The sequence below is a fragment of the Sinohyriopsis cumingii genome, chromosome 2, assembly GCF_028554795.1.
Source record: "Sinohyriopsis cumingii isolate HCF-2022 chromosome 2, ASM2855479v2, whole genome shotgun sequence".
Taxonomy (NCBI): Eukaryota; Metazoa; Mollusca; class Bivalvia; order Unionida; family Unionidae; genus Sinohyriopsis; species Sinohyriopsis cumingii.
This window is the reverse complement of record NC_142962.1, coordinates 62881098-62895381: the sequence shown is the minus strand read 5'-3', so window position 1 is coordinate 62895381 and position 14284 is coordinate 62881098. Positions and strand designations below refer to the sequence as shown.

At 34.9% G+C, this 14284-nt stretch overlaps 1 protein-coding gene across 3 annotated transcripts in view; it reads right to left on the bottom strand.

Moving 5' to 3' along the window:
• Positions 1–14284, bottom strand: part of LOC149805040 (uncharacterized) — a 123074-nt gene that overhangs the window by 95001 nt on the left and 13789 nt on the right. For all 3 annotated transcript variants that reach the window (XM_089946800.1, XM_089946792.1, XM_089946806.1), the window contains exons 2-3: positions 10751–11090; positions 8123–8227 (exon numbers count right to left, since the gene is read on the bottom strand). In XM_089946800.1, coding sequence (XP_089802926.1) covers positions 8123–8227; positions 10751–11090 — 445 coding nt within the window. The remainder of the gene's footprint in view (positions 1–8122; positions 8228–10750; positions 11091–14284) is intronic.

Genomic DNA, 14284 nt, shown 5'->3' with positions numbered 1-14284 from the left:
GACATTGCTGTTAAGTTGTATGCACTTGATCTGCATGTCTACTCCATTCATGTACATGTTGTACAGTTTGACTGGGAGTGGACATGGAATATCCTTGATGAAACCACCCGTCTGCTTCTGCCTAATAGCAGTGGCCTCACTGTCACATTTGGTACACAGTATAGCGATATTCTTCTTGTCACGCCAAACTGTAACTCTCATGTCTCCTTTCTGTTTAATTATGCTTTGGCCCGGCTCCTTCAGCTTTACTTTTTGTAATCCACATGGAAGACTCTTTCGATCTGATCGAACTGTTCCGCAGCCATACATACCTTTTTTGTCAAAGCTGAAGAAATAGGTCTGGAGAGGTAAAACAAACTGTCAGAGTAGACATGGTGTCCAAGACGAAGCAAAGGTTCCATCAAATCAAGAACAACCCTTTGTCCAAGATTCAATTCTGGATTGTTGACAGTCCTTCCAGTATTAACCTTTAAGTCACCAACATATCCATTATGAGGATCCACTTGAACCCATACTTTGATGCCTCTCTTGGTCAGTTTTAAAGGCACATACTGCTTAAAGCCCAGTTGTCCTGAAAATCAAATCACTGCTTCGTCAATGGACACCTCACAATGTGGGTTGTATTTGCTAGTGCAGGTGTTGCAAATATGCTCCCATATTGGTCAAATGTGGGCCAGTTTGTCGTGACCAGGTGTTCTTCGAGGTGGGTTGTTGCTGGTGTCAGTCACATGAAAATATTTCTGCAATTTTTCTAATCTTGTACAACTAAATTTCAGTTCAACGCAGGAAGGATGGAAAAGTTTGTCCTTATACCAATACATATCTAGGGCTGATGCTGGAAGGAATCCCATAACAACATGAGCCCCAATCAGAGCTTTTATCTCATCTGGTGTTGTTGGATTCCACATTTTGTTTCGTGATACCAAGATGCATTTTTGGGCATATGCATTGGTTTCATCTCTGTAGATAACAAATGAAAAAAATCAATTTCTCTTTCTTCCTTGTCCATGTTCACTGTAGGTCCGGGATTCGGTCCACTAAAATCATCGATTTGGACGGGCCAAAGATGATCGCTCCAATCTGATAGATCCATGAGAACTCTATGATCATCGCTATCAGCATCCTCTTCTTCTGACGATTCAATCTCAGAAACTTCTACGTCCGAATCTAAATCTCACAAAATATCCAACTGCTAAACATATCTTTCCATTGCTTGCTCAATATTTTCAAGATCAAACCCATGAAACTCCTCATTTTCACTCTCATTGTCATCATAAATCACTCTTATGTCTACCATCATTTATGATTTTTCATGAACAGAACACATGCAGTGAAACTGCTCTCAATTAGTAACTGCTGGTTTCTGAAGAATTCAAATTTGCACAAAGGAAAGTAAAATCATTTTTGCGTGGTTTAATATTGGGCTGATTCTTGGAGAAAAAAACATTTGTAACCAATCAGAGACATTGTATCTAACACATTCACCACAACTGGAGATGGGATCGTCCACCGAATGCAGTAAACAAACCATGACTACAGGCGAGATCGGCCAATGAATGCAGAAACCAGATCATGCATACAGATGGGATCAGGGCTTATGTATGGATGTTGCTCACAACTGAACCCATTCCAAAATATCACATATACCGGTAAATATAGTTAGTTTCTTGAATCAGTAGGTTACTGTCGATTTCTTATCTGTTCCATAATGCTGCATTAGAGTTTTTAGTCAGTCAATGCCATTGTCTGCTTCTGCAGACAGAGGTATTCAAATAAATATCTTTACTTTTTATTTCATTTTTTCATCCTTATTTATTCAATTTATCTTAACCCTGATATGGATATATGGTTTTATAGCAAATGATGCGCAGAGCTAAATCGATTTAATACTCTCCCAGCTCCAGTAATCTGATATACTTCATAACTTTAAAAATCAATGTCATCAATACTATCATCAGCTAGTATTTGGCAAGCAAAATCATAATATAAAATGAATCACTCTGGGAATCAGACATTTTAGGTTTTTTAGGTAGCACATATTTTAAACATGCATTTGTTAAACTTCCTTGAGAGAAGGTTCCAACCATACCATGATGGTTATTCCAGTGCCAATCAAATTTAGTTAAACAACCATTTGTCATGCTTGCAGAACACAGATGTGTAAAGAGTTGCCAACCCGAAAAACAGACGTCTTAACAAAAACAGTTGAATAAAAATTGTAAACTTTGCAGAGTGCATTTTTGGATGCAAAAAATTTGTGGGAGTTTTTGCGTATCACTTATCAAGTAATGGCTTTTGCATGAAGTTTCTCTGTTACTTTGCCAATACTTCCTGTCTGGCACACAGGGAACAAGCTACATTCGTTTCTGATTGGTGGTTATTGTTTAACCTAGAACAGAACAGGCAATTTACCACCAATAAGAGTTGATTGTAACATATTTCACTGATACAATTCAACGCAGAAACTTCACAAAACAGTGGTGATTAAATGACGAGTAAAGTACTTCATTATACATGCTGCTGGATTAAGATAATTAGCAGGAAATGGAGGAGGGATGGCAGATAACAATCCATGTCACTTTGTATTAATTTGTAGATGGTGAGCGAGTATTCGCAATAGCCTTTTTTTGTTTTTACTAATAACGAGTGCTTGTGACTGCAAATGCCATTTCAGAATAATTCTAAATTTAAAGAATAACAAGGCAAACTAATAATAATTACTCAAGACTGCAGTAAGTATTGTTTTCTATCGAATCTCCTCTCCTGTATCGATGTGTATCATTACAGTTAAAGTACTGATGCATTAATAGATCAGTGAATTGTTTCACCTTATTGCATACTGTCAACAGATCACATATAAATAGCCATTAGTTACTGTAAAGATTGGGAAAAAGGTTGATTTTCTAATTGTTTCAATTAAATAGCATAACTTTCTTTATTACCATGCACAAATTTACAAATGTTTGCGAAGACTGCAGTTTTATGATGAGCTAAATAAAAATACCAAACCTATGTTAGTAAACAACAAAATGCAGCCACAATAAACTTTCACTCTTAAGAGTGTAGAACAAACAGATATGAATCCAATTAGCAAATTCACGAGTCAAACAGCAGTCAGTAATAAACTTTACATGCAAAATTTTCAAAAAAGACAGTAAACTATGAAATATAGATTACACAAACCATTTTAGCAGTAAGTGTAAAAATACTTATAATGATGATTCCTCTAATCAATTTTCATAATTTAAGGTAAGATACATACATGCCAACCCCTGGTGAGGAAAAAGTGTAATCCAAGTGGACAAGAAGAGTAATCTGAGCAGAAAAAAAGAGTAATCCACATATAACATAACAACTCAACGAGCACATGTACAAAATGATTTATTTATCCCTCTGGACATTTAACACCAATTACTGCTTAAAGTTTTCATATATAACACTTTGAGCTTTAAAAAGGAACAGACTCATATTGCATTTCAAAACACTTTGTACCAGCTGAGAATATAAATGTTTTGCACACCAGTAGAACACTAGGTGCTGGGTTACAAAGCCTGGATCTGAATTCAGTTTTACTGTTGTTAGCAATGCTGAACAATCTCTCACAGTCAGCATTAAAATAGTAAAGAACCAATATTACTTTCATAACCTGACAAAGAAGAGGAAATTTATATCTTCCAGTTATTGGGTCTTTTGGCTGGGGAATAAGATGAAAAAAATCAACTCTGTCTGCACGAAGTACATTGTCAGGTAGAGTGCCAACTTGATACTTCTAATTTATCAGCAGCCTTTCCTGCAGCATGGTGCATCATATGACAGTGACAACCTGATATGAACAATTATGGAGACATTTTTCAAAAAATAGAATGCAACTCCTTTATGAATTCCAGTCATCGCTGATCCAGCATCAGCTGAAAACCCCTTACAGTTCTGCCAACTTACATTTATTCAAAGCATTATCAAGCAAATAAAAATTTGTTTTCTCCAGTGGAATCTACTGTTATCTCTGGCAATGAAAGAAAAGCACTCTGACTTTGCCCTTTTCATTGTCAAAGTCTCTTACATAGACTGGGTACAATGTTTTGTCATCATAATCACTACTCCTGTCTGTTGCAAGACTAAACAGCCCAATTTTCATGGCTTCTGCAATTTTAAGTGAAGTATCTTCTGCGAAACATCTAAAAATATTAGACAATTTTGTTCTTGCAAATGCATATTTTCAGCAACTTTGGAATCAGGAAATATCTGTTTGAACAAAGGACCAATGTAATCTTCTACATATTGAGCTGCGATGCATCAGCTCAATTCGCAAATATCTTTCAGTTGATGCCACTAAAACACTTGTGTGTTCATTAGTACTTTCAAGACTGGACTATTGTAACTCAATTCTGTCTGGTTCATTTCAATATCTACTCCAGATACTTCAAAAAGTTCAAAACACAGCTGCTCGGATCATACTTAGAGTACCACAATCAGAGTACACCTCCCCGCTGCTCTGTACCCTACGCTGGCTATCCATTCGATCCAGAATCAAACACAAAATTTGTTCTCAGTGCTATGTTTCACTGTCAGACTTTAGTCCAACATACCTATCCGACCTCAACCATGTGTACACACCAGCAAGATACTTACGCTCCTCTTCTGACAATTCTATACTCATTATTCCAACTATGAAAACAAAGTCATATGGACAGCGTTCTTTTGCATACCAGGGCCCAGCAATGTGGAATGAATTGCCCACTGAACTTAGACACAAAGACACAGTGATCACATTCAAGAGGGCTCTCAAAATTCACTTATTTCGACTGCAAGAACAAACTTAAAGACCTAATAATGTTTCCTACCTGAAATATTCTCAGCATGTTTTTTTATTTTTTAATGTTTTTCTAATTTCATGGTGTTTGTTTTTGTAATAATATTATGTTTTTTATCTTGACATATAGTTTGTGAGAGTTGTGTAGTCACCAGACTAGGAATGCAAATGGCCAGATCCAGGTCAAATTTCAGCAACGATGTACTTTCGTCTCATCTGTTAGTGCATTAAAGACATAAAGAATGCTATGATAGCAATTTCTGAGAAAATAAATCATATTCCTATCAATTTCATGCAGGTATATCTCAATGAAAGGTCGTTCATGTTTGCTGGGCTGGCTAGTAAGCGGCTACCCCATGCTGACACCAAATGGTGTCAGAGAATTCCAACTTTTTGATAGGGAATGGTCTCTGACCCTACATCCCAACTTAATGTCAAAATATCAAAATGGGGTGAATGGGCCAGAGGAAACTTGGACTAATGAAAACCTTCAACCAAAACCTTACCACAATCTGATTAAAATCAGATTTCAACTATCGTATGTTAAGATCTGACAGTGACCACTTAGGGGTCATGTGTTGGTGACCTTTGTTATTACCATAGTCACTAATTTTATTGGCCAATCAAATGAAGTCTTATACCTTATATTTGGGAGACTGAGTTGTAGCGCAGAAGAGCATCAATGTGTGCTGAACCATTTGATTCATTTTCAAATTTTTGAAAGCTGTATATCCAATGGCTAATTCAAAGGTCACCAAAACAACACCCCTAAGTGGTCACTGTCAGATCTTCACATAGGACAGTTCAGATCTCATTACATTCAGACTGAACCTTACCACAAATTTTCTTTGATGGTGACCTTGACCACAACAAAGGGGTGAGAATCCATGTCACAGAATGAATGAGCTTCATAATGTTTTAACCAGGTTTGAATATAAACCAGAAGGGGTTTAAGAAATACAAGCAAATTTAAAACCTTTAATGAAACAGTCCATGTATATTGTCTTTGTATGTAACCTTTGACCACAAAATCAAGGAGGCAGAAGTGCCCATAGCAGAATGAATTGTCTTACATTTATTAGATTTATCCCAAGAAGAAAATCCACTAAGTTGTTTTACACAAATCAAAAAACTTGAACCAAAACTAAAATGCAAATATTGTGACCTTGACTCCAGGTCAAAGGGGTAAACAAACTGATCATGGAACCAACACAAATTTATTTTATATGACTGTGACCTTGAATCCAAAATCATGTGAGATGGAGTTAAGCTTATAGTAGCATACATTTTCTTAGCTTCCTAATGATTCATGCCAAGCATGATGAGAATCTTTTTGGGGCATTAGGGAACTGTTAGCCAATGAAATAACTTTTAACAAAAACTTCAAATGTTCTTGACTAGGATCTTAACACAAGGTAAACATTACAAGAGAAAATGTAGCGGAATAAATCGTCCCTGCTTCATAAAAATTCATGCCGAGTATTATGAGAATATATCAGAGGGTTTAGGAATATATGCAAATAAAAAACTTCAATCAACCCTTAGGAAACTACTGCCAAAAATTAAAAAGCTGTTGCTTCATCTCACTATCAGAAAATACACATGGCACTGGTGTTTGTTAGCTAATGTTATATCAATTAACTAAATCCAACAAACCAGTACATTTGCACTGCACAGTAATTTGTCAGGCTACTAAACAAATTCTGAATATTTCAAATCGTCAAATTTTATTGTTTTAACTGAAATATAACTTTTATTGCCTTTCACATTTTCGTGATCACAAGTGCCAACACAGATATGGAAGTTATGTATAATAATAATAATAATAATAATAATAATAATAATGAGGACTTTGTATAGCGCCTAATGTTTAGAAGCTCTAAGCGCTTTACAACATTAGACAACACCTATAAGATAAGAAACATAATAACATTATTACAAAAACAAACAATATGAAATAAGAAAAACATTAAAAAATAAAAAACATGCTGAGAATATTTCAGGTAGGAAACATTATTAGGTCTTTAAGTTTGTTCTTGCAGTCGAAATAAGTGAGTTTTGAGAGCCCTCTTGAATGTGATCACTGTGTCTTTGTGTCTAAGTTCAGTGGGCAATTCATTCCACGTTGCTGGGCCCTGGTATGCAAAAGAATGCTGTCCATATGACTTTGTTTTCATAGTGGGAATAATGAGTATACGATTGTCAGAAGAGGAGCATAAGTATCTTGCTGGTGTGTACATATGGGTGAGGTCAGATAGGTATGTTGGACTAGAGTCCGACAGTGAAATGTAGCACAGAGAACAAATTTTGTGTTTGATTCTGGATCGAATGGGTAGCCAGTGTAGGGTACAGAGCAGCGGGGAGGTGTGCTCTGATTGTGGTACTTTAAGTATGATCCGAGCAGCTGTGTTTTGAACTTTTTGAAGTTTCTGGAGTAGATATTGAGATGAACCAGACAGAATTGAGCTACAATAGTCCAGTCTTGAAAGTACTAATGAACACACAAGTGTTTTAGTGGCATCAACTGAAAGATATTTGCGAATTGAGCTGATGCGTCTCAGCTCAAGATATGCAGCCTTGCATATGTTCATAACGTTGGTGCAATGTGAGAGTACTGTCCAGAGTAACACCTAGGTTTCGTACTGATTGTGTGAATTTAATGTTGGCGTTGATGATATTTATTGTTTGAGGTAAAGGATGTGAATGAGAGTGTGAATAACTTTTAACAAAAACTTTAAATGTTCTTGACTAGGATCTTAACCCAAGGTAAACATTATAAGCTCTTTTATTCCACCTATACTCATGTAACAGGCATGGACCAAGGATCAACAAGGAAGAATGTTTTTTTTTATACAAGAAGGGATAAAGTTTAGAGGGACAAAGCACCAAAAACTGTGATAAACCTGTGATTCCACTCTCAAGGTCCAACCATGGTCAAAGCTATATTCCGTTCTAGTCTTATCACACCAACTCCCTGTGTCTATGTCCACAATATTATATTTACTCCACCCTCCTAGGTCAGATCAAAATTTCTAAATCCTGTCTTGTTTATGAATTATACAATGACAATCCAAACAATCCCAAACTTTTGAGGTGATTCATTTATAATGATGCTGGAGATGAAATGTATTATGCAGATATATAAATGTACCCAAGGATGACTGGGATAACACACTATTTACCATCTTTAAAAAAACACAGCCAAAACATGACAAGCAAACTACAATAACACTGATTTACAGTAAACACCGCTCTCTATTTGAATCCCTATATTTAAATCAGTCTGAGTACACACTACATGTATGTACATACTCTTGTTTTCTTCTTGCCAGTCTATGTACTGTTGCTTCCACTGAGCATACTGATTCTCAAACTCCCTCTCCTCCTGCATTATATCATGCATAGCTCTTGTGGGATCTACAAAAAAAAATTTACAAAAACTTATTTGCAAGCATCTTTTGTCACTGTAGCAGCTCTAAGTACTGAAAATTAAATGAATGAAAACTGATTAGAATGAACAAGGTTTATATTTTTAATTAATGGTCCATTTTAAAAACAATTATGATAAATATAAATCAAAAGTAAACACCAAGAAGTGTCCACATTTCATCATGGCATATGCACACACTTTATATTACATCCCCTATCACTTGCCACCTCCATTCTACAATCCAGGGTTCATAAATTTAAATCTGTGACATATACTATGTTTTGCCTTGCTACCAATACTCATACAAACTTTCATCTGAAAATAATAACAAACATAACTTTTGGCAGGAAGGTTAGACTTTTAACCCTCTCCATGGGACTCCCAAAAATTACACTACTCTTCAGATGACCATCACATGGGAAACATGTAATAAACTTGTGGATGTCCACTAAGCATACGTGTAATACTGATCAATCATTCTGTCTGTACTATTATTCAGCAGTATCTAAACACAATAATAGTTATGATTCCAGTTAAAAACTAAGTTTTAAAAGTGCAAAAAAATGAAGAATTACTCAAATCTTTAGCAAGAACAATCCTTGCAAAAAATTTAAGCATGAAGTACAAAAAAAACAAAACATAAATATCACAAGACATCTGATAATTATCTGTAATAAAAGGTTAAAAGCAATGATACCTTTGAAAGTGATGAACCTCTTTCACTCAGAAATTTCTCAGTGTGTTTTGGGGAAAGCCACTTTGCTCCCATTTCCTTATAAAGGTATAACCAATAAAGTGTTAAAAGTGCGATCAAAACCAAGAAAAACTCTGGAACTGAACCAAGATAGCCTGACATTACTTTCATGTTAATTAAAATAATTTATCCATGTCAATTTTACACCAAGTGTTTATTGTATATCAAAAGAATGACCATGACAAAGAAAATATACAAAGATAAATAAAGATTGCTGCCTCTATTTTTCTACTGTAAAATTAAAACTGCAGACAAATTTCACATTGAGAGTCCCTGACTTGTATATATCCAAAATAAACATATACTGCATGCAAATGTGTCATATGAGACTGTAAATTCAGCAGCAAATGGGATCTACTTCAATCACTGGCTCAAAACATAAAAACACACTGTGGATTCTCTCAATACACTGCTGAAATTTCAAACTGCAATGAAGCCTATACAATGACTTCAAAAAGATGGTATTAGTTAATGGTTTCCTACTAAAGGTGTATTTTATTTCATCAATTTGAAGGAACTTCAAAGGTTCAAATTACTGATAACTAGCCAATCACATTGATAATCATTTGTACATGTCTCACCAATTGATAGCTCAGTAAAACTATATAATGTTCCACCCCATATCAAGTGTTTAGGATGAGTTATGGACAGATACGCCGAAAGAGACACAGAGAGAGAAGTGATCACAATATCTGCCCACCCACCCCACCACTACCCCTGTCACTAAATCATGAGGATGAGGATGATGACAAATAGATTTAATTAACCGATTGACTGAAGAACTGAGAGACAAAAATTACAGAGATTAACAAATAACTTTAAAAACAAAACTCAAAATGCATCCACTATTGGTAATGATGTGAATTTGTGTCATTCTTCTGACATAACACAACAATCAAATGCCAAGATGGTTACTTCATCATAGTTTGTGAAATAAATGAAGCGATTACACCTGAGAGATGTCTATCAGTACTATTAGTAGTTTCCTAAAGTTTAATCCATAAATTTCACTACCTGTTTGTATTTTGCCACACCAACATGACTGCTGGTCCAACATAAAAAGTTTTTGAAGAAATTCACTAAATATGCAGCTGGCTATTTCTAGCACCATCGATTCAATAACTACCATTATTTATTGAATTTGTAAAAATTAATCACTTTTCTTGCTGTTCAGCTAATTTGCGCACAAACGAAAATTATAATTTTTCCATGATTTCTTGACCAAAAAATTAATATTTCTATTGTGAACTGTTGATCTCTGCATAATTATAGGTTGAAAAGTACTTGCATAACATCATGTACAAAGATGCATACATTATTCAGTAAATAAATTTTATGGAAACTTTTATTTTGTATACTTTAATCAGTATAATACAGTGGTGGTTTTTAGGTTTAAGGTTTTTGACTCACTAAGTTTTACTCTTCAAATTTTGGTTCTGACTCCATAAATTTAAACCTGCTGGTTCTTGGCTCAACATCCTGACTTCAAGCACTGGACAGACTGATACATTGCTGGACAGACATGTAGAGAAGACAATAACAAAATGTGGTGTCTCTCCTGCTATGACAAAGTGGCATTTGAATGTACCAAGTGAGATACTTTGAAATGGCATAACTATGTATGTAACTCACTATTAAATCGCCTATTTATAGGTCTGTTTACATATGAAGTTTGAAGATCACAAAGTACAGTTAAAATCATGTTTTATACCCAACAAATTGTTTTTAATCATTTTAGGCTCCTAAGTCATTTCACCTGAAAGAGCAGGGGGCGGACCTTGAGGGGGTCCCCCTAGGTAACCATACTGCCCCCACTGTGGTGTCTGCTGTTGCCACTGCTGCCACTGGTTGTTTGGCTGTTGCCACTGAGATACAGGTGGTTGCCACCCCATTCCAGGTGGAGGTTGCTGCCACTGTGCTGCAGCTGGCTGTTGCTGTTGTTGCAACTGTGTTGCAGCTGGCTGCTGCCACTGTACTGCACTTGGTTGTTGTTGCTGCTGCTGCCACACTTGTTGAGTTTGCTGCCACTGCTGTGCTTGTTGCTGGAGTTCCTGAAGCTTCTTGGACTCATCTGGGTCAGCAGGTTTCATGTCCTCCTTGAATTAAAAGACATTTAATTGTAAATAATATGTACAGGTTAAAAATTACAACAGTTTTACCAACATAAAAATTCTGATTTTAAGTATAATTATTTTTACATTATTAAAAGTGTTTTTATGCAAGTGCCAGTGAAAAAAACTTTAAATCACCAAGTCCCTAACATTAAAACCATGATTGTGATACATTTGATACAATCAAAAGGAGAAATACAATTATACCATGGCTCACTCCTGGACCTCAAACAGTTAACAAGATATAAAGCAAAAATGAGAGACAATAAAATATAGACTTCAGAACTTGATTTTAAAAGACAGAACTAAAAATGTCAAATGTAATACATCTTATGGTGACAATACGCAAGTATACCAAAATGCATCCAGTCATCTTAAAAACAACTTATAATTATGAATCTGATGATCCACCAACTGTGCTACTAGGATGTGTATATTGTGTCAATGATTACAGATTGACTTTAAGATAGTAGTCATTTGGAAACAACATGCTTACATAGCCAACTATTGTTGATCATTGTAAGTTGTAAATAATATACTGACATAACTTTTTGAGATTAGAACATTCTAAAACAGATTTGCTTACAATCTGATTGAAATTTTTCACTGAAATCACTCACATCAAGGTCAAGAAAATATACTCATACAGGGACTTGGTGGTAAACAAATAATTTTGTTATTTCAGTCTGGGAATCCAAGATCATAGTTTACAGGTATGTTTAGACATAATTCAAGAGGAATTATTTATTTAAATTATTCACTGGAATTACTACAGGCTCAATGACATTCAATTACATATTATTTTGGAATTACTGAGAACTCATTCAAAGACATTTGAGATAACATCACTGAGGACAATGAAGATTTGGAATTCATTCAGAACAATCTATTCTTATGGATATTTGATAGGAGATTTAGGATTATTTGGGATTTAAGTCATAATACATTAAGTGTTGATAAAGTTTTCACTCTGTGACTCAGAGATATAAATTGTTTGATTTTATTAAACTTGTTGGTTTGGCTTATTTCTGTTGCACAGTGTAACTCATTAATCTCTGGAGAATTTTTTTAATCATTTTTGCCTGAAATATGAGTAGGAAAGAAATTCTGAGGGTTACTTCTGAATACATCCCAATAATCGGCTTCCAAGAGATTTCCTTTTAGCCTGATGCCTAGTTGTGCTGGAAGCATCATTCGCTCGCACATGTGCAGAAGGGTAAAAGTCCTTTTGGACCCATCATTTTTATGTGCTGGCCACTTTTTACTCCACACCCCCAGATTATCCTACTTTTTGCAAAAGTTCAACAGTCTGTTTGCAGTTCAGTCTGGTCTGCTTTAGAGCTGAGGTCAAAAAGTCTAAAACCCAAACACAAAATCCAATTCCAACAATGAGTGAATTTTTGGTGCAGAAAAATTGGTCTAAAAAAATGTTTTTCTCTCTGTATTAATGCGAGTAGATTATTTGGTATTATTGTAGCGCTATGTCTACTTTCTTTAATACCACCCACTTTAGTATATCTTAAGTGACCTGGACAATACAAAGCTCGGAAGTAGGGTACTACCGCCTGAAGCACGAGCATGGGACCAGACATTAATAAGTTAAGACCTAGAGTTCTAACAGCTACTATGGCTCAATAAGGTAAAATGATACTATATATATATATATATATATATATATATATATATATATATATATATATAGTATGTAAACACACGTATGCATGGACATGTAACCCTGTTTTTGATGAAAGGATCTCCACTGGTATGCAAAGACAGGACTCAATAAGGCATGTGACACTTTATAATGATGAACATGAGGCAGTTCTGCATGAATGTACCCTTTACTTTAATCCTTTTGAAAATGTAGTCAATTGCTAAAATAGCAACAGAATTCCTATTCAGATTTTTTAGCTTTAATTTGAAGTACATGTAATAAACTACAGGAATGTTGTTAAAGTATAAATGAACAACACTTGAAACCAGTCAGAAATGTTTGTTGGAGAACAACAGTCTGATAGGCTCAAATTCAATGCAATATCACACTAAAACTAAACTATTTTCCAGCAAATAAAGTGTTATGTTTAAATATTATGCGTGTAAATTTTTAATTTTTATCCCTACAATATCATTAAAAACAAAATATAAGCCATAGCAATAAAATTATCAACAACTAGTTCCAATCCCAAGTATGGTCATTTAAATGCTATGACGTTTTCTCTGGAAGTAAATTACCATCTCCATTCACACAAAGAAACTTAAGTAAACACCTGGCATTGCACTGTACCCTGCCATAGCATGCTCCATAAAAACATAAATTTAAATATAACACAATCATGGCGTGGGTCCTGAAACTTCATATACATGTATTTTTCTCACACACTAAATATTTTTTACTCTCTTAAAATTATGAAAATTAATGTAAAACAATTTTTATCATTTTAGGAAGAGATCCCATATAAATTCCAACATAAGACACTTGTCGCATGGATCCTGAAATTTCATATACATGTATTTATCTTGTACACAAAAGAATATTTTTTTCTTCTCAAAAGTATGAAAAATAACATGTACAAAGTTTATTCAGAGATTGTGCTGGGCTTTACAAATGTTGCAAACTGCTGTAGTCTTCCTTACTGGCGACAAAATATAACATCTGGCGATTTTTTTGGCAACATACATGTATTTGGCTGTTTAAACTTGTATATACAATCTTGGTTTTCAAGTGGAGAAATTCAGAGGTACCATGAAAGGAAGCCGCAAACTTCTTATAAAATGAACTGGAATCTATCTATTGTTACATAAACAAATTCTCTGCTCATATTGACAAACCATCTTAACAAAGCATTATTATAACATAATCCATTTATGCTGACATCTTGCTTGAGTACTGTATGCTGTGATATACGCCAATAGTCAAGCTACTAGGACCATCTACAATCGACCAACCTTTGAAGACAGGAACAGTATCTGCTACAATCAACCAAATGACGGCCAATTCTTTTTTTTAAAATGTTCCCAGAAAAAGAGTTTTGCTAAAACTTCAAAGAAAACTGATTACCTTTCAAGTACCCAATGTTCTGGATAAATATTAAGCAAATGGAAAAAAAAATTCAGTCTCAATCAATGTTCTAGAATTATTTGATATTGCTGCAATAAAAAATGGGCATTTCTTTGATCTT